The following is a 25,110-nucleotide window of genomic DNA, read 5'->3' on the forward strand; positions in this document are numbered from 1 at the left end:
CCAAAAATAATCCATTAGCAATGCTGGGAACCCGGAAGATCGCAGGAGATTTTCGCTAGCTGCAGCCGTTCACGTGACAGGCATCCCAGCATGCAGTGCATTCCTGCCCTTTAGTTGCGCGGGCTTTTTTTTTTTTTTTTTTGCCTGATGAATGTTGTACCGGTATTCCGGCATTGGCGCAGATAGAAGCAGCATTTCCCACACACGCACCACTCTTGATACAACTAAAACAATTTAAAAAGTCAGAACCTAAAAGGCGAGGACTTGCACAGCAATGGGATGAAATCTTAGACCTCCTACACAGTGGGGAACAGTGCTCATGGGTGAGGGATGAAAACAAGCCGTGTGAAAGACAGTTGCACGAAATGCCGGTATATCGGCTGGAAAAAAAATGCTGTTCCTTAACACAACAGGTACTGCAGTGTGAAAGGGATTTTAGAAATCGGGACAGAAGCGCTACCTTTTTAATCCGTTAAACTAACGCAATCAGCCCCATGTGTGAAAGCAGCCCATATCTAGGGGAACTACGTCTAGGTAAGTATTTTATACATTTCCTAGAACACAGTTTACAAACTAGGAGCTTTGTTCCCTGAAATCTTTTCTGCAGTTATTGCCTGCCTTATCCTTCTTCGGTTGTACTCAGATGTGAAAAAGTGGAGTCCTTTGACAAGCAAATCTAATCTTTTCCATCTAACCTTGGAAGGAGAACACAGTCTCCCTAGAAAGAATGTGGAGTGACTGTCAGACACTAATGCACTAGTGAACTATCTAATAATCTTGAGATCTCTTTCTCCGAGCATACGCTGGAAAGGCATTGATCTCACAGCCATGAAAACAGGAAACCTCTGCAGCTAGAATTTGAGAGGTTAAAGGGGGCTTTAATTGGGGTTTTTTTTCTGTTTAAATTTGTTCAGCAAGATTGTGGGTCTTATGGCTTCATGTCCAGTACCTTGAGTATGTATGTTTATATAGAAAGCATGTTCATTCATTCATTGGCGATCACTCGTGGCCGAGTAAGATTGTCTTCCAAGGTAAGGTCTTTAACGGTGGGTCCGTAAGTGACTGTAGAGGCCAATTCTGGATCCACGCAGCCTCCCACAGTGAGGACATAGGTTTCCAGATGGAAGATGGTCACGATGAGGATTTCCTTGACGTGCCTTCTGCTTAGCTTGTTTGTCCCTTTCGCCCTGTACTCGTGCTTCTTCAAAGTCCATAGCACCTTTGATAATCGCCGACCTCCAATTGGGACGCTCATGGGCCACAGCTTCCCAGTTCTCGATGTTTATGTTACATTTCTTTAGAAAGTATGTGTGTATATGTGATACACACATAGTCCCAGCCATAAGGAAAAACTATACCTCCATGGAAGAGGGCAAGCTTTGAATGAAGAAGGTCCCAGGTGCATTTTTGGTTCCCTCTGTTGCCAGTAGCTGTGTGTGTGTGGTGGAGCAGACCCACAGAGCCAGCCTCCTGACACTGGCATCCCTGCTGCTTCCCTTGGCTGAGCTGAGGCAGGGCAACAGCCAGGTCAGGGGCATGTGACTGCCCCAGCCGGACCACCACCATCAATCGAGTGCTGCTGCTGGTACGTCCACAAAGTCCAGACCTCACAGTCACCCTGCCCTCTAGTCCTCTCCAGGTAAGCAGCAGTGATGTCAGTGTCAGGAAGCAATTCCACTCCACCACATGCACAGCTACCATGCCTCTCTGCATGAGGTAGCAGCACCCCAAAGCTGCTTTTATATTTGATTCATACCCTGCACTGTTTTTCTAAAACCCTTGCATCTAGCACCATCCATAAATGGGAATTTTGGAAATATTAGGAAAATATAGAAAAGAATTTCTGGAGGCAAGCAAATAGAAAAATATACGTTCAAGTTATCCCCCAAATTTTAACTTCATTCTCCTGATTTCTTTGTTTGCAGAAAATCCAACGTTATGTGAGAAGTAGAGGGGGGGTGCATTGCTCGTCTGCCACATGAATTTAAGTGATGGTTCAGTGAGAATATTAACCAGGCTATGAAGTTATGCCAATCATTTCAGGCTATTTCTAAATCTTTCAGGCCAAGACTATGTGAGCAACAATATCCAACACAGGCTTCCTTAAAGACTACAGAGAATGCAAATAACAGTTAGCTGGTCTTATGACTGATATCTCAGATAAAATTGTGGCATACCGATATGAAGTCTATTATAAATCTCCCAGGGGTACGTCAATGGAACTGAATCTATCTTAAATCCAGGCATCTTTCCATAATTGATTTGTGGATCATATAGCTGATGCATAAGCACTGTAAAGTCTAGCAGGAGCAGGAGCACATTTCGGTTTCTGCCATGGATCTGGGTTAAAAGGACATCTCATCAACTAGAGCATTTTCAATACGTCAAGGGCTCTGGGACTTATCCATTACAGGCCAGACAACTTGAACCGATGGGAAGAAAGAAATTTCAGGTGTTTGCAGATCTGTTGCAGTTTGTTGAAAATACATGTTAGGATTATTCTTGTTCTGTACACATTGAATGTCAGTGGAGAAATTGCCAGATACATTTTCCTTGAAGTATATACACGTTGCAAGTTTATGACATCACAACTGGGAGGCAACTACCTGTAGATGCGAAATATTATTTATGTATTTATTATTTGATTTATATCCTGCCCTTCCTCCCAGCAGGAGCCCAGGGCAGCAAACAAAAGCACTAAAAACACACTTTAAAACATCATAAAAACCAACTGTACATAAGAACATAAGAATAGCCTGCTGGATCAGGCCAGTGGCCCATCTAGTCCAGCATCCTGTTCTCACAGTGGCCAACCAGGTGCATGGGGGAAGCCCGCAAACAGGACCTGAGTGCAAGAACACTCTCCCCTTCTGAGGCTTCCGGCAACTGGTTTTCGGAACCATGCTGCCTCTGACTAGGGTCAGAGCACAGCCATCATGGCTAGTAGCCATTGATAGCCCTGTCCTCCATGAATTTGTCTAATCTTCTTTTAAAGCCATCCAAGCTGGTGGCCATTACTGTGTCTTGTGGGAGCAAATTCCATAGTTTAACTATGCGCTGAGTAAAGAAGTATTTCCTTTTGTCTGTCCTGAATCTTCCAACATTCAGCTTCTTTGAATGTCCACGAGTTCTAGTATTATGAGAGAGGGAGAAAAACTTTTCTCTATCCACTTTCTCAATGCCATGCATAATTTTATACACTTCTATCATGTCTCCTCTGACCCGCCTTTTCTCTAAACTAAAAAGCCCCAAATGCTGCAACCTTTCCTCATAAGGGAGTCGCTCCATCCCCTTGATCATTCTGGTTGCCCTCTTCTGAACCTTTTCCAACTCTATAATATCCTTTTTGAGATGAGGCGACCAGAACTGTACACAGTATTCCAAATGCGGCCACACCATAGATTTATACAACGGCATTATGATATCGGCTGTTTTATTTTCAATACCTTTCCTAATTATCGCTAGCATGGAATTTGCCTTTTTCACAGCTGCCGCACACTGGGTCGACATTTTAATTGTGCTGTCCACTACAACCCCGAGGTCTCTCTCCTGCTTCTTAACCAGTTCCTTATCCACAAGAGGACCTCTCCTCTTATTCAATGACTGCTAAGCTTCCTCAGAAGTCTTTGGTGAGGTACCTTGTCAAACGCTTTTTGAAAGTCTAAGTACACTATGTCCACTGGATCACCTTTATCTATATGCTTGTTGACACTCTCAAAGAATTCTAATAGGTTACTGAGACAGGACTTTCCCTTGCAGAAGCCATGCTGGCTCTACTTCAGCAAGGCTTGTTCTTCTATGTGCTTAGATAATCTAGCTTTAATGATACTTTCTACCAGTTTTCCAGGGACAGAAGTTAAGCTAACTGGCCTGTAATTTCCGGGATCCCCCCGGATCCCTTTTTGAAGATTGGCATTACATTTGCCACTTTCCAGTCCTCAGGCATGGAGGAGGACCTGAGGGAAAAGTTACATATTTTAGTTAGCAGATCAGCAATTTCACATTTGAGTTCTTTGAGAACTCTCGAGTGGATGCCATCTGGGCTCAGTGCTTTGTCAGTTTTTATATTGTCGATTAAGCCTAGAACTTCCTCTCTCGTTACCACTATTTGTCTCAGTTCCCCAGAATCCTTTCCTGCAAATGTTAGTTCAGGTTCAGGGATCTGCCCTATATCTTCCACTGTGAAGACAGATGCAAAAAATTCATTTAGTTTCTCTGCAATTTCCTTATTGTTCTTTAGTACACCTTTGATTCCCTTGTCATCCAAGGGTCCAATCGCCTCCCTAGATGGTCTCCTGCTTTGAATGTATTTATAGAATTTTTTGTTGTTGGTTTTTATGTTTTTAGCAATGTGCTCCTCAAATTCTTTTTTAGCATCCCTTATTGTCTTCTTGCATTTCTTTTGCCAGAGTTTGTGTTCCTTTTTATTTTCTTCATTCGGACAGGACTTCCATTTTCTGAAGGAAGACTTTTTGCCTCTAAGAGCTTCCTTGACTTAATTTGTTAACCACGCTGGCATCTTCTTGGCCCTGGCGGTACCTTTTCTGATCTGCGGTGTGCACTCCAGTTGAGCTTCTAATATAGTGTTTTTAAACAACTTCCAAGCATTTTCATCATTTCTTTGGTCTTTATCCCAGGGGGGAGGTTTATTCCGAACTTGACCTTCCTTAGCTCCTGTCAGGTTTCCCCCCTCAGTCAGTTTAAAAGCTGCTCTGCCACCTTTTTAATTTTAAGTGACAGCAGTCTGGTTCCATTCTGGTTCAAGTGGAGCCCGTCCCTTTTGTACAGGCCTGGCTTGTCCCAAAATGTTCCCCAGTGCCTAACGAATCCAAACCCCTCCTCCTGACACCATCGTTTCATCCACGCATTGAGACTACAAAGCTGTGCCTGTCTGGCTGGTCCTGCACGTGGAACCGGTAGCATTTCAGAGAAAGCCACCTTGGAGGTCCTGGCTTTCAGCATCCTACCTAGCAACCTAAATTTTGCTTCCAGGACCTCACGGCTGCATTTCCCCATGTCGTTGGTGCCAACGTGCACCACGACCACTGACTCCTCCCCAGCACTGTCTACCAAACTATCTAAATGACAGGCGATATCCGCAACCTTCGCACCAGGCAGGCAAATCACCTTGCGGTCTACACGCCCATCACACACCCCACTGTCTATATTCCTAATGATCGAATTGCCCACTACAAGGATCCCTCCACCCCCCGGAGATATATCCTCGGCACGAGAGGATAGCTGCTCATCCCCCAAGAAATGGGTCCCTTCTAAGGGATCGTTTCCCTCTTCCTCAGCTGGGTGCTCTCCTTCCCCAAGACCATCGTTCTCCATGATAGCAGGAGAGCTATCATCCTTGGAGTGGGACACAGCTATAGTGTCCCTGAAGGCCTCATCCACACACCTCTCTGCCTCTCTCAGCTTTTCCAGGTCTGCCACCTTGGCCTCAAGAAAATGAAGTCGTTCCCGGAGAGCCAGGAGCTCATTGCACCGAGAGCACACCCACAACTTCTGTCCAACAGGCAGATAGTCATACATGCTGCAGGCAGTGCAAAACACTGGAAAGCCCCCACACCCCTGCTGGCTTCTTACCTACATAGTTTTGTTTAAGGTTTATTACGTTAATGGGTTGGCGGTTAATACATTAAAACAAAACATGTTTAAAACTTTTTTTAAAAAAAGCTTTCAAAACATCTTTTTTTAGAAAAGAAAAGGTTAAAAACATTTTTTAAAAAAGAAGGTTTAAAAACATATTAAAAGGCAATTCCTACAAGATGCAGACTGGGATAAGGTCTCAACTTAAAAGGCTTGTTGAAAGAGGAAGGTTTTCAATAGGCGCTGAAAAGATAACAGAGATGGCGCCAGTCTAATATTTAAATATGTAATTGCTGGTTTTGCCTAATGTTCTCCCCACCCACCCCTAGTGTCCTGCTGCAGCTCTGTCTCCTGTGGATTGCTTGTTTCCTCCCTCCAACAAAATACAGAGACAGGCTAGAGAGTTAATGATGTTAACTCAGAGTGACTGATAAGAAAGAAGTGCTATCCAATCTAGTGGAGGCTGCTTCATTTGCCCGCCAAGCTCACTTTGTCCTTGGGACCCCTTCTGAGCATACCTGGCAAAGTCTATTTCCCAGGGTGGCTTTTTTTTTTTTGTCTGTCTGTCTGTTTGCTTGTTTGTTTGGCCAGTCAGTTGCAGAGAGTTTTTTCTTTCTCTGAGATAGACAAATCTGTAATTTCAGTTTCTCTCAGTTTCTCATTTTTTCAATCTTAAATTTCGTTCTTCATATTTCCATATCCCTTTGTGATTAAAAAAAAGTCCTCCTGAAAATTCATCAGCATTTGAGTGCAAAATTCTCCTAATATACACATATTTATATTTTGTCTACTATACAGATTTTTGCAAAGCAATTTTCCCCTAATAATAATGCATTTTTGTATGTTATTTTCACTAATATGTTCATGTTATGCACAGTTTCCCCTAATATATGCATTTTTGTAAACAGTGCTGAAGAACTGCATCGCAAATTTTGGAGAAGTGCAAATTTCAAAGGATTTCAAAGGATGGCTGTGTTTCCGTTCTCGTATTGTTTATAGTGCAAATTTGATAGGTCCACTTTTCAATGTGAACTAAATCAAATTTCTCCCACATCCCTAGTCTGGCCTCAGTTGGCTCTCACCTGCCTACCTTCTTACATACCACCAGTCCAGGGGTTAGCACTGCCTATCACTTTCTTCCTCCTTAGCCTATTATTGCCCTTGTGAAAGCACCTTGAATGTTTGGGCTAATACCTGGAGTGGATTCCACCACCCCTCTGACATGGAGCCACTAGCCGCCACTAAGTTGAAGTCCAACAACATCTGGAGGTACACAGGTTCTCCATCCCTGACACAGATCGATTCCTCTAGGCCCAGAGAACCATTGACAGAGATAGACCCACAAGCTTGTCCTTTGCCAGCAGAAGAGGGTAGAAAACAAGGTGTGCAATCCTTCACAGCTGCCACCCTTTGGTTGAGGAACCCTGAGAACATAGCAGTGGACAAAACATCGCCATCACTGCTTTAAGCTACTTTTAAAGCTGTCCATCTTCTGCCTTTTAAAGGCCAATAAAAAGATGATTCACTGACAAGGAGAGTTTATGCCATACTGTTCCAGTTAAGGGCTTTTCACTTAGAATGTGACCCTTCAGCTTAAAGAACAGCTGAAGACAAGGTCACATACACCTGACCTTTGGGGGTGGCTGCGGTGATGTCATTAGTGCTGACATTTTACACAAGATTAGGCATGTAATTGTGTGTTAAATGGCGAAGGTTGCTGCAGCTCACCATTCGTAATGAAGCAGGGCACATTAATGATGTTGCAGATGGACAGCTCCAAGGCACTGGCTCTGTGAGACATAATGAAGCCCTTGTCTTTCATAAGGGACTCCCTGAACACCCTACAAAGACATCTTGCTGCAACATCCCATTGCTCTCAGGAGGAGCACAATGAAGTCTCTGATAACTACTGAATACCGTTTCAGGGAGACAACTTGAAGTAGGGTGGGGCTCTAGGAGTCAAGGGAAGTGTTTTCCCTTATGGAAACCCTCTAGTAGTCCCTAATCGTCATCGACTCATCCATTAGGGGAATCTTTTTTCAGCCCAAGGGCCACATTGCCTTCTGGGCAACCTTCCGAGGGCCACATGCCAGTAGTGGGTGGGGCTAGAGGCAAAGGCAGGCAGAGAAGCAAGTGCAAATTTTATCTTTCTACAATAGGCTACTTTCTACACATGCTCACACACCCCTCTCTCCTCCACCTAGAGAGGTAAGAGGCATTATTACAGGTCAAGGACAGATTCCAGCCAGTCAAAAACACTTTGGGTGTGAAGCAAGCAAATGAGAGTTCTGAGGGCCAGATAAAGAGACCTGGAGGGCCACATGTGGTCCCCAGATCTGGCAAGATATAAGCCATGTTGGCACTATCACTTTCCACAGATTGCATAGGGGAGCCACTGGCCCATGGAATTTTCTGCCTGTATTCTCATGTGGTGCAGTTCTGGGAAGGAGTGTACTGCGTGATTTTCCTACACACAAACTTTTCCAATGAAAATTGTATAGGGGCACAGCTCTATTCCCTATAATACCATGTCTCTGCTGTGGTGGACCCTGATGCTTCAAAGGGAAAGGGAAAAACATTTTGACATAGCATCACCGAAAGCATCCTCTTTAGGATACAGGAGGTGACGTTTTGCTAAGCTTTTGTTCCATAATAGCTGTGTAGCCGCCCTGGGCTCCTGCTGGGAGGAAGGGTGGAATATAAATCAATCAATCAATCAATCAATTAAATATCCTTCTCTAATGGGCACTGGTGGCTGGGAGATGCTTGTTTAAATGAGCATTGGTGGCTGGTGATGCTAGCTACTGAGCATACCCCATTTGTTTCAATGGGAGCTGGACAGAAACAATTTGTTAGTGTTGATATGCATCCAGAGTAGCAATGGAGCAGAAGCGTTGTCAGGTGGCATTTTGACCTGGCATTTTGACTTCCCTGGGAACTGAAACACAGGCCTTTTTCAAAACACACCCATCTTCAAATGATGTGATACACTTCTCCAACCAAATAATGTGTACAAAAAAGAATATATTAGGGTTAAATATAAAAAATGCATATATTAGAGAAAAATAGCATTAAAATATCATGGTATTTATTTATTTATTTATTTAATTATACCTGTATACCGCCCCATAGCCGAAGCTCTCTGGGTGGTTTACAGTAACTAAAAACATTAAAACAAATACAGCTTTGGAGGTTGTATATAGAAATTGTTGGTTTGTCGATGGTTGTCCTGCCTGAACTCGAAGGACTCAGACTCAGACACGGCTGTGTTTTTTTCTTTTATTGTAGTACGTTTCAACTCAGTGCTCTTCATCAGTCTATCTATAGTTTACTCAGAACTCAGCATCTCTCTAGGTCTAACTAGGCACTACTTTGCTGCACTAAGACATTGGCTCAGCAACTACTCCTCTCCCCCTCACTCGGCTTAAGTAAGGCTGGACAGGCACCCTACTTGCGTGTGCTAACTGTCACTGTTGGGAGCGCACGTGCAGGTGAAGACTCTGCTTCAACTGTGTCTGTTGAATCTCCCGCCGCATTCGCCTCCTGGCGTGAGGCGAAAGAGAAGTCTGCATCACCATCCCGTCTTCCCACTCAGAGGGAGGAGGGCTGCCCGCAGGCAATGCAGGCACAGGGAGAGGGGAAGCATCAGGCTAGGAAACAACCTTCTGGTCAGGTTGGCTCTCCACAGGGAAATCTGGAGCTGCTGAGGTTGAACTGTCAAAGTCCAGACAGTTCTGAGTCCAAATCCCCACTCGGCCCTTCACTGGCTCGACCATTCCATTCTAACTCCTCCTCCTCCTCCACTTCATTCTCATCAGTCCACCCCCCTCCAGCAGGGCTCATGACAATGGTAGGGCTCACAGACACCTAAGCTTCAGAGGGGGTGGATTTTTACTTGGCAGACATAAAGGGGGAGGTTGTACTAAGCATTGTTGAGGGGGAGATGAAAGGAAGCACAAAGCAGAGAGTTGTGAGAATGTGGAGAGAGACAGTTATGAAAAAGAAGGGGAGTAACAGTAGAATGTAGGTGGCAATTAATTGAAGTCAAGCTCGCGCAGAGGGGGAATGGTCCTTCTGTTTCTAAGATTGTGGTGACTCCTCATACAAAACATAAGAAGGGTGTAGGTGGATCAGACTAAAATGCAACCAGACCAGCTTTTGGACTTTCCCAGGAGCAAAAAACTATAAGGGAAAAGATATACACATTTATGCACGTAGAACAAAGGGTGGAGAACCTGAGACCAGATGATGTTGGACTCCAGCTCCCATCATCCCTCATCATTGGTGATGCTGGCTGGGGCTGATGGGAGTTGGAGCCCAACTGCATCTGGAGGGCCACAGGTTCCCTATCCCTGACCTTAAGGAGCTTTACTGATAAGGCTGGCCCTTACAGTTCAATGAGTGGTCCATCACACAGGAGAGCTACACACATCTGGAGGGCCACAGATTCCCCATCCCTGACGTAGAGTTTTAATCTTCAGCTTTAATAAGAGTATAGCATTGGTGTCAGTTTATTAGGGGGGAGGGGCACACTACAAGACAGGCAGTGTAAATTAGGAGGGTTGCCTCTGCAAAGCACCAATGCTTGTAACAAGTAACCTGAACCAGTGGGAGGCAATAGGCAGAAAGGCAACCTATTCTTCCCTCTCTGATTCCCACTTTAGTAACTTCTTGTTTGTGTTTCCTCTGGCAACTCCTTTGTCTTCCTCTCTTTGTCAGTCAGAGATGCAAGCCTACAATGGCCACATGTATGTTCATAGTCAGAGCGGCTTTATTTCCCAGTAGTAATAAACCTTAAGTTTCTTTTATTTTTTTCAACCAACAGTCCTACCCAATTGCTTGTTTCTGCACTCCACTGCAATACAGTATATACCAAACTCCTGGACCTCTGGAAACCGACAGACTGTTATGACCGTGTTGTGTTGCTGATAGTGTGTTTTGTTGTAATGTTTACTGCTTTCATATGTATTTACTGTTGTAACCTGCCCTGGAGTCTTACAAGGAAGGGCAGGATGCACAGGTTAAAAATAAATTAATAAAATAAAATAAATGAACAGCTGGCAGAGATGTCATAGTGCAGGGTTGTGGAACCTATGGCCCTTCAACTGTTGACTCCAACTCCCACTGACCCCAGCCAGCATGGCCAATAGATGAGGATGATGGGAGTTGTAGTCCAGCAACACCTTAGGTTCCTCACATTGGTCATAATGGAAAGAAGAGCCTTAGGAGCCTCACCAGGGTCAATGCTAAAAAGAAAGAAAGAAAAAATGTGTCACCAAAAAGGAGGACAAAAGAGGACACAAATTTGCATAAAAGGTACATAATTTATGAAATTTTGAAATAATTACTGTAATTTAAACAGAATACAATGCATATCACCATAGTGGAGAAGACTGCGACCACGTGATCTGTGTGCCTGCTCACTCTCCTGTGTAGATGCAAACTGTTGATGGGCAGCTTCAAGGTCCCTCCTGCTCTTTCTTCTTAGGCTTCTTTATCTTTAAACCAAACTTGGACCAGGCAGCCCTTTGAACAGAGGATGCTTTTGAACAGAGAAACTGTGGCCCTCAGGACATTGCTGGATAGGGTTGCCAGGTTCAATCCCTGAGACTGATCCTGTATCTTTAGGAGAAGAGAAAGTCAGCCAAGTGCAGGTGTTCTTGTAACACTGTAATAGGAAAAAGCACAAGGTGGAATTCTCCCTTCCCCCTGCACAACTTTTAAAGATACAGAAGGCCTCCTTGAGGCCGGGCCTGGCAACCGAGAGGTCTTTTGTATCTTTAAAAGTTGTGCAGGGGGAAGGGAGAATCCCACCTTGTGGTTTTTCCTATTACAGGGTTGCAAGAACACCTGCACTTGGCTGACTTTCTTTTCTCCTAAAGATACAGGAGCAGTCTCAGGGATTGAACCTGGCAACCCTTTTGCTGGACTCTCATCAGCCCCGGCCAGTATGGCAAATAATCATGGATGATGGGATGAGCTGTTGTCAAACAACACCTGGAGGGCAGAGCTTGGAAAAGTTACTTTTTTGAACTACAACTCCCATCAGCCCAATCTAGTGGCCATGTTGGCTGGGGCTGATGGGAGTTGTAGTTCAAAAAAGTAACTTTTCCAAGCTCTGCGGAGGGCCACGGGTTCCCCAATCCTGAAATAGAGGATTATCCCCTGTAGGGTAAAGAGGGTAAGAGTGTCCTTAGCGTAAGAACAGGAGAACTACTATGACACAAGAGTTTCTTTATTTTCATCTCTGAAATGTTGGAGTCTGCAGAGATGTGGTTAGGAAGCAACAGAGCACAGGAAGCAAACCGCCTTTAACATTTACGTTGCAGACCTCTGATACAAATTCCCCCTTGGGTAGTCATGAAGCGCCTGGTCAAGTTGCTGTGACCCCTCCTCTGCCAACCCACTGCCAATCAGAAGACCATCATCCAAGGAGATGGACTTTAACCTCAGTCTAAACATAACCACAGCTTTGGTAACAGATCATTACCTTTGGAATACACAGTGTATCCTGCATAATTGTTGTAAATCTTGTGGTTGCTTAGAGCAAATGCACAAACAGAGGCTCCCACCAGGAAGCAACAGGGACAGGCAGCTAGAGAAGTGAAATGTTCAGTTGTATTTAACCGTGACAGGGCCTTACTGTACAAAAATAAAAAGCCCACACTTGAGAAGGCAGCAGAATGAGGTTTTGTTAAGTGTGATAGATGCTGGGGGGAAAACAATCAAGAAGAAAAAGAAGGAAATATCATTATTTAATGTCAATTGAACCTGCTGGATGGAAGGAAAAAGAAAGGTCATCGCTGTTGTTTTGCATCTCACCTGGAATAATCTAAAAGCCTGTCGCCAGGGAGGAGGGCCTACAAAGTGTTTGATGAGTCAATCAGGATTTGGCACTTGCGTTTGAGAGATGTAATGTGGCCCAGCAGGGCTCTAGCACCTGGTGATGATGGCTGTTTGCTTCCTCCTAGGTCCTACCGTCATCCCTCCAGGACCTCCACGGTAAGGAGAGACAGCGGAGACCAATCCTCTAAGATGTTCATTTGGACCAGTGGCCGGAGCTCCACGTCATACAGACATGATGAGAGAAGGTACGTGGCGTCTGCACACTGCTATGAAACATGTGCTTGGCTTTTTTTAGGCCCACTTGCCTCTGAACATGGGTGGAAAGAAAATTATACTGCTTTTTCCCCCCTGTGAAAGTTTCCCCCTATGATTGTGAAAGTTTCATCCTAACGCACCTACTGGCTAGTGCTTGTGACATCACCAGCCAGCAAGCTACACCTTCCCTTCCACTCATGCCTACACCATTTTGAAAAGTTTTTTAAAAGGTCTTTTTAAAAAAAAAACATTTCTGCTTTTTCCATTAAAAAAAAATGTATTTCCACAAACAAATCAACACACAGGCAGAACCTTCCTGCCATATCACTACTGAGGAGAGCATTTTTAAAGAAATCAAACAGATATCTGCTGCAGAGCTTGGCAAAGTTGCTTTTTTGAACTACAACTCCCATCAGCCCAATCCAGTGGCCATGCTGGCTTGGGCTGATGGGAGTTGTAGTTCAAAAAAAGTAACTTTGCCAAGCTCTGAAATTCTGCTGGATATCAGCAAACTTACCCACTGCCATTCAGAATTGCCCCATCAGTTCAGAAATGTTTTCTCCTGGTGGTGGTGAGTTATCTCATTTTGCTTTTATTGGCAAGGGGTTGTTCTACGCTATGATCCCTGATTCTCCAGTACTGTACATCTGTGGCACTATCTGCCGGTAGTACACAATCTGAATGGTGCTGGCATAATTATTTATCAGAGAACTAACTCAAGTTCGGCCTCATCAGAATAACTCAAAGAGACATGGACCCTGCATGAGTGGGTTGCCATGCCAGAAAAGGTCTAAGCTGGCCTGATCCATCCCAGGCAATGTTTTGGGAGGCACCCACTCCTCTGTTTATTATTCCTTTATTTATAATTGTTTTCTGGTACGGTTCCAAAAGAAGCAGTCAGCAAGATGCCAGTGGTAATCATAGACCTCTTTCCAGGGACCCTGTAATGTCCCTCCCCAAGTCTTCTGAGCAGCAAACTTGGAGTGGGAAGAGTGTCTCTAACTTTGTGCAGGAGATAAGAAGCTTCAGGCCTGGGGGTCAAATCCAAATCTCCAGGCCCTTCTATATGTCTTCAGGGCTCTCCCCAGACCACAACGCCTCCCAAGCCACACCCCTCACCATCCCTGCTTTGTATGTTCCTTGAGTGTTTTTTGCCTGGCTGTAATTTCTCCTTGAACTCTGATGGTGATGTTTTCTGGCCTGGATGGAGGGTCGGTCGAGAGGGGTGGGTAGGTGAGTGTGTGTAGAAACTGGCCTATTGATCAAAGCTAAAAGTTGCATGCATTGCTCCACCCACTTTGATGGAGGGGGCATGTGCCCCCCTCAACATTTGGCCAGAAGGGAATGTGACACTGGGGCTGAAAAAGATTCCCTACTCCTACTTTACACACACTCCTCTCTCCCGGGTACTCTGGCACACCAGGAGGACTTGGCAGACAGGTAGAGTCCCTCTTTCATTTCTTACCAGGCTTTGGAGACTCTCTAACACAGTGAGAATCTTTTTCAATGAAGTATGAGACTGAACCCTCTCGTCCCACACAGGGCTGGCACCAGGCCTGCCTTGTCATGCTCCCCAACACCTGAGGCAGGCAGTGCAGGCTTAAATATGGATACCTCCACCGCCATCTTGGGTGATGGCAGGCATGCGCACATAGACACGGCCACACGGGAGGTAGGGGGCGGGCCTATTTAAGCCCGTGCCACCTGTGGGGGGGTGTTGCCTGAGAGGGTGGAGCTTCCGCTGGTGTGGATCACTGGTGCTGGGCCTGGTCCCACAAGTCCTCTGCATGCGTCAGAAGGCTCAGGGCTGTGTTCTTCTGTGCCATTTCAGTAAAAATTCATACCTCTAGCCAGTGTTTCAGCGCCTTCCAATCTGAATTTATGTTCTTGGTTCAGTGATTAAATTGTATGTCTCTGTCCATTTGTGTCCACTGGGTGTACAAAAACTAGGATTGGGTAGCCATTTGGACACACAACTATTACTTAAGAAATGCCTTGAACCCCAGGCTGGGCTTGGTTGGTTGGTCATACAAGAGTGCAACAGAAAGTTGAAAAATGGATTTTGCCTATATTGCATCCTATCTGATGGCCCAGGCAGTTTATAAACTGCAGGCATGTATGGCAATTATCTCAGCTTGCTGCACCCCCCAAAAAATGGAAATGGACTGCCTTCAAGTCGATCATGGTAAATGGTATTCAGAGGTGGTTTACCATTGGCTTCCTCCGAGGCTGAGAGGCAGTGACTGGCCCAAGGTCACCCAGTGAACTTCATGTCTGTGTGGGGATTCAAACCCTGGTCTCCCAGGTTGTAGTCCATCACCTTAACCAATACACCACTGATCATGCTAAAAAGGAAACAGACAAAGCAGGCCGCCTTAGGGGACAAACTCCACAAACAAGGAGCCACCACTGAAAGGGCCCTGCTCCTCCTAATTATTAGCCTATCTTCAGATGGCAGTTGCCCTCAGAACAAGATCTCATCAGATATCACACAAATATATTCCTACTGGAGAAAGCAATACCTCATATGTTTTCTGAGCTTTAGACAGTTTATGTATTTCCTCCCCCACCCTAATCCAAAATCTATTCTGGAAGTATAACTGGAAGATTACTGTAGTTTTTGCATTAGAAAACTTCCTTGGGACCCAGACTTGGCATTCGTCCTTCTGTTCATTCATGCTTTCCTCTCCAATGGAATCAAATAGCTCAATTTACTTTTGTTGTCATTCTTTTTTTTTACGTGCACAGATACCACACACACACAAAAAAAACCACTGCAAGAATGACATGATATAATGCACTAGAAAAAGTCCACTACAATTTTAAATGCTACATTTTAAGGCAAAATTCAATCATGCCTTCATTTTGGGTGACAGATAATGTAAGCTAAGTGAGCCTCAGCAGCCATAGAAGTAATAAGGGTGGAAGGGAGGGTAGGATATAAATTAAATAATTAAATAATAATACTACAATAATCTTGCTTAATTATATTCAATCATTGATTTTATAGGATCACAGCTGGATAAAGTACCAAGCAACATTTGGCATGGCTTGGCTTTCATAAGAATAAATTCGGAGTCATTAGAACATAAAACAACCCTGCTGGATCAGGCCAAATGCCCATCTAGTACCACATCCTGTTCTCAGACCAGAGCTCGAAAAAGTTACTTTTGTTGAACCACAACTCCCATCAGCCCAATCCAGTGGCAATGCTGGCTGGGGCTGATGGGAGTTGTAGTTTTAAAAAGTAACTTTTCCAAGCTATGTCTCAGACCAACCAACCAGATGCCTAAGGGAAGCCTGCAAGTAGAACCTGAGTGCAACAGCACTCCCCCCACTTGCAATTCCCAGAAACTCGTGTTCGGAAGCAAACGGTAGAATATAGCCATCTAGTAGAACTAGTAGCCACTGATAGATTTCTCCTCCATGAATTTGTACAATCCTCTTTTTTAAAGCTTTCCAAGTTGGTGGCCATCACTACGTCTTGTGAAAGTGAATTCCATAGTTTAATTATGTGCTGTGTGAAGTTTTGTCTCGCCTGAATCTTCCAACATTCAGCTTCATTGGATGTCCCCGAGTTCTACTGTTATGAGAGAGGGAGAAAAGCTTCTCTCATTCCACTTTCTCCTCACCATGGTGTAATTTTATACACCTCTGTTATGTCCCTTCTTACTCACCTTTTCCAATAGAACAGAAGAATTTCATTCTACACATGCACCAATGTCCCTGAAGCTCCCTCTTCCTATTGCAGCCCACTCACGCATTAGCAACTGGGAAGTCACGTAATCCTTCAGAGAAGACTCTGGTGCAGAATGTGGGGTGCTGGCAGGAAGAGATGTGTTTGTGCAAGTGTGGCCATAGGATGTGTTGGATCCCAGCCATGGCATCCTTCACACAACCCAAAATTAATTAATGGAATTCACTACTGCAAGATGTCGCGATGGCCACTAAGTTAGGTGCCTCTAAAAGAGACTAGACAAAATTCATAAGAGAGTAAGTGTGTCCATGGCTATTAATCATGATGTCTGTGTTGAACCTCTGTACTGGCTGCAATGGAGCAAAAGCAAAGGAGGGTTACTACCTTTACATCACACTTTTGGACTTCTCAGAAGCTTCTGATTGGTCACTGTGGGGAGTAGGAAGCTGGAATTGATGGACCATTTGCCTGATCCATCAGGGCTCCTCTTACATTCTTATGAAATGGAAGGGCAGAAGAATTCAGGTGGCCTTTGTGGGCCTAGAGAGAGGTCAACAAGCATTTGATTTAGACTGTTAAGCTCAGATAAGATTCTCCTTGCATCGCTAGGCAATCCAGTAATTCCCAAATTGCATGTCACAAGAGAACTGTCACCGCGTTGTGAGAAACTAATTTAATAAAGGTTTCTATGATCATCAACTTTCCATCTTCAGAGAAGGCCATCTCTCAGCATCTCTCCGGGATTCGTTCTTTGCTCTGGCCTTGCCACCTTCCAGTCAGTCTCTTCCAAACTAGCTGCTGTCTTTTTCATTTCATTTTATGTTGTGGTGGCTTGCCAGAATTCCCCTTGAATAGGAAAAGGATGGCAGCTACCAGCTGATGGGAGCTTCAAAAGGAGTTCCTGTGAGTTCTCCCCAACACTGCATGACCCCACCCCTGAATACAGCAGAAATGGGGGGAATCATTATGGCCCAGCCCTACATCCATTCTTTATGATGCACAGCAGGGGGAAGTAGCACCCACTAGTTCCTCTAATCACACCAGGACTATAACCACTGGTTACATAAGAACTCAGTATTAGCTCAGTGTTCCAAAGAGGTCCTCCCGAATGCTCTCTCTCTCTCTCTCTCTCTCTCTCTCTCATTGAACCAATTGTTTATCAAAATGCATAGCTTTCCCAATCCTGGTACTTCCCATGGTAAGTATCAATATATTTCAAGCAGCCAGTGGAGGCCAGTCCATTGGGACAAATGGGGCATTGTCCCACCAGACTCAGTCTGCTTGCAGACAGTCCCCACCTGCCTGCATTCTTACTTACAACCAGCTCAGGGGTGCCACTGGCTGTCAGCTATGTCTTCCTTCAGTTTCAGTGTCGCCTTTCTAGAATTCAGCGAGCAGGTGGATGATGGAGGCAAAACAGGATGAGTTGGCTCTGCCTGTCATTGGCTCTGGCTCCATCTACTGTTGGACTCCCTTCTTTCTGCCCTGCCAACCCCAGAAAGCTGTTACAGCCTAACAACCTCTAGACCCCAGTCCTGTACTTGCTTACTGTACCTCCAGCTGCCAAGGCTTGGAGAATGCCCTAAGGAAGGGAGCTCCATAGTGTGGATGGGGTTGACATCCACCAAAACTGTTTCTCTACAATTCCTGACATGGAACACTGATAATAAGAGGATACTGACATTAGAGCTTCAGCAGGAGACAAACCATTATTTTTAAAAACAGTTATGATTGATGAAGTGACTCAAATTTCGAGGCACTGCACCAAAAATGAACCCTAAAGATTCAGCCTGCGTACACGCTATGCATTTAAAGCACATTTAAAGCACATTGCTGTAACAGCCCTTTTAAAACCCCAGATGAAGGAAACCAGGCCCATTCCCCCAGTTCACCCCTACCCTCACTGCAGCTGTTCCACCGCACTTGCCTTTTGTAACACTTTTGAAATTACTGACAGCCCATGAGGTGACTGCCCTAAAATAGAAACATTAATGTAAATGGTTGAGTGTGTGTCCCAATATGTCTTTGTGTGCATGACCAGTTCTATATGGGTTCCAGTACTATTTGTAGCTTATTGCTCCTCCAGGATTCAGGTGATCCAGACAATGGTGTACAGCAAAAAGAGAAGTTTTATTTTTATACCAAAAAACATTTCTCAGACAAGCATGTATAGCTAGCACAAGTGCCTGACGGTTAAAATGTTACAAATCTTTACCTTTCTCTGAGATCTGTTACTCAATGTTTCTATATTAGCCTGCTCTCAACCAGCAGTAGGGATGTGCTACAAGTCCACCCAATTTGGATTTGGTACCGAATTTTCCATTAATTCGCTTATTCTCAATAGCTGAGGATCAGATTTTAATGTAGTGAATGTCCGCTGCTATTTTCAAAAATGGACTTTAAAAAAAATCTACCTCTAAAAGAACTTGTCAAGGATTATCAATACCTCGGCACAGTCATTAACCAAAATGGAGACAATAGCCAAGAAATCAGAAGAAGGCTGGGACTGGGGGGCGGCAGCTATGAGAGAACTAGAAAAGGTCCTCAAATGCAAAGATCTATCACTGAACACCAAAGTCAGGATCATTCAGACCATGGTATTCCTGATCTCTATGTATGGATGTGAAAGTTGGACAGTGAAAAAAGCGGATAAGAGAAAAATTAATTCAATTGAAATGTGGTGGTGGTGGAGAGCTTTGCGCATACCATGGACTGTAAAAAAAGACAAATAATTGGGTGTTAGATCAAATTAAACCAGAACTGTCACTAGAAGCTAAAATGATGAAACTGAGGTTATCATACTTTGGACACATCATGAGAAGACCTGATTCACTGGAAAAGACCATAGTGCTGGGAAAAACAGAAGGGAGTAAAAAAAGAGGAAAGCCATACAAGAGATGGATTGATTCCATAAAGGAAGCCACAGACCTGAACTTACAAGATCTGAACAGGGTGGTTCATGACAGATGCTGTTGGAGGTTGCTGATTCATAGGGTCGCCATAAGTCGTGATCGACTTGAAGGCACATAACATCAATATTTCCTTTTAAAATATCAATATTTCCTTCAAAAACCAATATTTGTAAAGGAAATGTTGATATTTCCTTTTAAAATATTGATATTAATATCAATATTTTTTCTGAGAAAAAAACAGATCAGTAAAAGCAGTGGCTAGTGGATACAGAACAAACTTGAATCGATGCCAGCCTGTTAGGTCAACGGAATGCTTTCGAACCAGCCAACGGATCCCATTCCTAACCAGCACCAACTATTTGTCTCTCTCTCTCTGTCTCTCCCTCTCTCCTCTAAAACCCCCAACTGAACTGACTCAACTGATAAAAACATCTTCTTACCCTCTCCCACTTCTCAGCATTCCAATTACAAGATTGGCTAATGATGGGACAGGGCGAAACCTAATCCTGCCTGTCACAATTACTTCCCACCAATGAATCCTGGGAACTGTCATTTGTTAAGGGTTCTGGGAATTGTATCTCTGTGAGAGGTAAACTACAGTTCCTGGGATTCTTGGGTAGAAGCCATAGGCTTTAAATGTGCTTTAAATGTATTGTGTGTTCACAGCCTAAGACAACACACATTAAGGAGGCAGGGAAAGCAATGTAAACAAAGGGGGAAGGTGGATCAATCAGGATGAGCCAGGGTGAAAATAGATGTATTTTAAGAAGTAGTTGAATATGAAAACAGAGGAAGAGAGTCAGGTGGAAGGGCCTCCAGTGACAGGGACCTGTGATGGAAAAGGGACACCAGAATGGAACACAGAGATAACAATCTTAGAGTTAACTAGAACATTGGTACTTGGAAAGCAGGGGTAACCAGCATGATGCCTGCAGATGTTGTTGGACTCCAACTCCCATCAGCCCTAGTCAGCATGGCCAGGAATCAGGTATGATGAGAACTGGAATCCAACAATATCTGGAGAGCCAGAGGTTCTATGGCCCTGCTGAAAAGTGAGCAAACCTTGGATACAGCTCACAGTGACTGATGATGAAGATGGGAACTTGACCACAAGTCCCACTTTGGACAACATCCTAAGCCAAAGCTTTGCCTTGTGCAGCACAGCAGTAAAAAGGACCAGGGAGGAGCAATGTGGCTGTGAGCTCTTCTGTGGGCGCCTGCATGTTTTCAGTATCAGTATGCCATAGTCTGACTTACCATGTTGTGCAAACAAGGCCACAGAGAGCGGCAAAAGCATGGAGACATCTAGAAGTAAGTCCAAGCGAAGATAAGAAGAACAGTGGGGAAGCCAGTGAAGAGAATGGTACACAGGAGAAAGATGGCAGAAACAATGGACATAAAATATTAGGCCAGTAGCAGGCAGAGTGGAGAGACTTAAGAATAGCTGTCGGAAGACAAAAAAAAGAATTTGACAATAATCAATAGAGGACATAATTAAAGACTGAAATAATTTTATGTAATTTACTTATGTATATGAGTATTTTTATATCATATTCTCAGGATGGTTTACAGTAACTATAGTGAAAATGGACTTTGCACTTAACATGCATCTTTTGTTTCCACAAATGTGAGCTGCTGGGAGGGACTGATAATTTTCAGGATCAGAACAGGTGGGGAAAGGGGAATTATCTCCCTCCTCGCCTGCTATATTCCTGAAAATTATCAACCCCTCCAGTTGAGGTGTTAAATATAAACTGTTCCATGTGAACTATCCAGAGAACTTTATTTGGCGGTATATAAATACTGTAAATAAAATAAAATTAAAAGAAATGCAAAGAGGAATTTGACATGTCTCATGTGGCTCTTAGCTTAAGAGATAGACACGTGTCTAATGCAAAAGCACCCGAAACTGGGGAAATGAAGAAGAAAGATCGGATGAAAAACACCAATTGACAAGGCCACACAAGGAGAAGGAAGTTGAGAGGAAACAGGGATAAGGTTGAGATGCAATGAAACAGACCATCAGCCAAGATGAGAAGAAGAGCTTGGAAAAGTTACTTTTTTGAACTACAGCTCCCATCAGCCCCAACCAGCACCATGCTGGCTGGGGCTGATGGGAGTTGTAGTTCAAAAAAGTAACTTTTCCAAGCTCTGAAGAACCCACTAAGAAATAGCTGTAGCTCAGTGGCAAAGCATTTGCTTCTCATGCAGAAGGTCTCAGGTCCAATCTCTGACATCTCCAGCTAGAACTGAGAATGTCCCTGTCTGAAATTCTGGAGAATCCCTGCCAGTCAGTGTAGATAATGCTGAGCTGGATAGACCAATGGTCTTACTCAGTAGAAGGCATCTTCCTATGTTCCCAAATAAAGACAGAGACGAAGAGTTAGATGTTAGGAAGGAAACCATCATAGAAAAAAGTAAAAAAAGAGAGAGAAATTGAGTGAGGTTTCACTTCCCATGGTATGCACACATTTCTTTTGTTCCGCTGTTGCCTCTGGGCAAGCAGCTTGTCCAGGTGTTCGAAATAATATAAAAACCTGCAAAACCTCTGTACCAAAAATTAGGATAAATGTGTACACCTCCAATAAGGATTCCTCTTTGAAAGCCCCTTCAGCTCTCTGGGAAAACTATTGACAGGATCCAGATGTAGAGAGTACCATAGGACATAGAGACAGAGACATAGCCTTTTACAGACAACTGGGTCCAGGTGGTTTAGAACTTTAAAGGTGAAATTAGCACCTGAGAGATTATGGATTTCCTGGTCTCCTTGGCTTAGGGTCCAGTCAGTGTAGGCCAACCTTCACAATTTGGTGTTTGATGTGGGATACGAATCCGTACCACCTCATGGGGAACAGGCTTTGCTCCCATACCCATTCCCAGACACAATTAGGATAACCCAGAAACTGATGGTGGCATTCAAATAAGGGAATGGATGAGAGGAGGAAGAGGAGCAACCATGTTGATTGAAGTGGGGGGTGACCATTTCTTTATTTCTCTTACCATTCTTGTAGACCATGAATCCCCTAATAGTTTCACTAATGATCAAACTTGAAGAAGAAGTGGAGGACAGTGGGTTATCATGGCCCCATCTCCCTGAAATCTCATAGTCAAGATCCAAAGCTCCCTCTGTGCCTGCTTCTTGCTCTTCTGCTGACTGGGAGACCAAATTTTAATTTTCAGTCAGGGAGGCAAGCTTGGTCGAGGAGCTGCCAGTTGTTACCCTTATATAGACCCTCAGCACACTGGCTTTGTTTTTAAGATACTTTGTAACCAATAAAAAGGTTTTGCTGTAGAGAGTGGTTGGCTTTCCAGGGCCAAACTAGGCACGATGGCTCTCTTTACGTGTGTGTTTAGCTCTCCCCGACCTTGCTGTGGCAGCTGGTAGCTCCATGTCAGTGGGGCAGTGGAATCCGCTCCATGTTTTAGTCTGAACTTTCAAGGTGCTTTGCACCTTGGACAGCTCCTTGAAAGTTCAGACTAAACCCCAGAGTTGATTCCACTGCCCCACTGACATGGAGCCACCGTCCGCCACTCCCGCCTTGTCAGTGGTTGCTTTCTTCTACCTAGTTCTTCTCCTTCTCTTTATCTTTTCCTTTGTGTGTTTCATAGCTTATAGTCCCTTGCAGAAAGACGCTTGCAACCCTTTTCAATTAGCAATCTTGTTTCTCAGCCATCCCTTCGAATCACGTTTGACATTGTTGACTGATTGCGCTGTGCCTGTTTTATGTCTACAGAATGACACAAGTTGTGCCACGCGATGCGCTAATGTTCCAGAACAGTATGACAATTGCTGACTTTCCTGCCTCCTCTCATTTGGTAATGACGCAAAATTTCCGACAGCAAGCTATCATGGTTAACTGCATTTTGATAAATAGTCCTATCGCCATGCAACGCTTGCCTATTCTTTAACATCACTTCTCCAAAGGAAATGAAGCTTGCCTTATGCAGTCCAGTGTACATTGCACAAAACAAAATTCTTAGGTTGATAGCCAATGAAGTCACCCTCAGAGTGTTGTTGTTATGTGCCTCTAAGTCGACTGCGACTTTTGGCGACCCTATGAATCAGTGACCTCCAAGAGCATGTGTCATGAACCACCCTGTTCAGATCTTGTAAGTTCAGGTTTGTGGCTTCCTTTATGGAGTCAATCCATCTCTTGTTTGGCCTTCCTCTTTTTCTACTCCCTTCTGTTTCTCCCAGCATTATTAGATGCACTGAAATCAATGGACTTGACTCACTGACTTCAGCTGATCTACTCCAATATGAGGAATGTTGGATATCAACCTAAGGTGATGATCTTGAGCAGTCTCCAATGGAGTCATTTCATCAGCGCAAGGATTTACGTTTGCACAATGGAACTTTTCGCCCTCTCTCCCCTCCGCATGCCTCACACCCTCCCCAAATCTGCTCCAGAGGTTTTGGGGAAAACTCAGAACAGATTCAGGAGGGGTGCAGGGGAAGAAGCATGAGGAAAGTTCTGGTGCACAAACATAAATCCTTGCACTAACAGAATGAGTTACTTAGCGCTACATTGGATACAAGTTATTTTGCAACACAACAATTTGGTTTAGATAACAGAAGGGAAAACCCAATGGAAAATTGTTAGCATAAAAACAGAAATCAAATCATAAATATGTTGGTCACAGTCCAGAATCCTAAATCAAACCAAGACTGCAATTCAGTATGAAATTACTTGGAAATAAATCAAAGGGAGCAAATTGAGACTTACTTCCAATTAAAAATACATAGCCCTGGGCTGTGGTGTTACAGTCCTGTGCACATTTACCCATTGAACTTGTCAGAGCTTCCTTTTGAATAAACACAACTCAGGCTATATAATGCAGATGTTATAGCAGACCTTTTGCTTTATGGTTTTCAGACAAAGCACATACACACTGCTCATGGGAAGCCACTTTAAAAAGTTAGGGAAATTTCAAAAATTGTTTTCTGACATGACACACAGAAAAGCAAACTATTCAAAAGTCCACTGGCCAGGCATGCCCACCAAGTACAACTAAAGAAGCGATTCAGGTTTATCTATGGCAGCCTTCCCAACCAGTGTGCCTCCAGATGTTGTTGGACCACAACTCCCATCAGCCTCAGCCTGCATTGCCAATGGCTGAGGCTGATGGGAGCTGTGGTCCAACAACATCTGGAGGCACACTGGTTGGGAAAGGCTTATCTATCGGGATCACAGTGTCATATAACAAAAAAGGAATGCCAATATTACAAATAAATCACAGCAACTGCATGACACTTGTTAATGAGAATGGTGTGATTCATATATGCTTAAAGGACCAATGATTCATATATTCACATTATTATTAACAATTTGTTCAGCTTATCGATCAGTGTTATACTGGCTCCATCAGGAAAACCTATGCTCTGCGTATCAGATCATGAGTACTAGGGTAAAAAAGCATTGTTCCAGATTTTGACAGACTCCACCCTTGCCCTGGCTTGGCAGATTGTCCTCTTAACATGTAAAGTTCTAACATGACTCATCAATGTTTCATTCAAGTTCTGCCCCTGACCTGCCAGAAGGCTCCAGGCTCCACCCCCAGTGCACCAAATTTTTATTTATTTATTTACAGCCTTTTTATACCGCCCATCAACAAGGCCCTTAGGGTGGCTTGCAAAAGCTATGAATCAATAAAATATCTAATCATAGGGTTACTGAGTGTCCCAAGTCTCATTCTGCTTTTATATTCTGGTATTGAAGCTTTGATTGCTTGTTTTTAAGAAATCCACTTTCTTTTCGTTCAATGATCGTAACACAGGGACAAGTCACTGTTACCTAAACATAT

At 44.0% G+C, this 25,110-nt stretch overlaps 1 protein-coding gene across 3 annotated transcripts in view; it reads left to right on the forward strand.

Annotated features, from left to right (window-relative positions):
* The first annotated feature begins 12,573 nt into the window (after window positions 1-12,573).
* The window catches only part of KCNMB2 (potassium calcium-activated channel subfamily M regulatory beta subunit 2), a 33,826-nt gene continuing 21,289 nt past the window's right edge, over window positions 12,574-25,110 (forward strand). Inside the window, exons 1-2 of one of the 3 annotated variants that reach the window (XM_061634509.1) lie at window positions 12,574-12,686; window positions 17,905-17,925. In XM_061634509.1, the coding sequence (XP_061490493.1) occupies window positions 12,631-12,686; window positions 17,905-17,925 (77 nt within the window). In that variant the 5' untranslated portion in view covers window positions 12,574-12,630. The remainder of the gene's footprint in view (window positions 12,687-17,904; window positions 17,926-25,110) is intronic. The other 2 variants (XM_061634510.1, XM_061634508.1) reach the window with 2 other exon arrangements.

This window comes from Rhineura floridana, chromosome 7 (genome assembly GCF_030035675.1).
Source record: "Rhineura floridana isolate rRhiFlo1 chromosome 7, rRhiFlo1.hap2, whole genome shotgun sequence".
Classification (NCBI taxonomy): domain Eukaryota; kingdom Metazoa; phylum Chordata; class Lepidosauria; order Squamata; family Rhineuridae; genus Rhineura; species Rhineura floridana.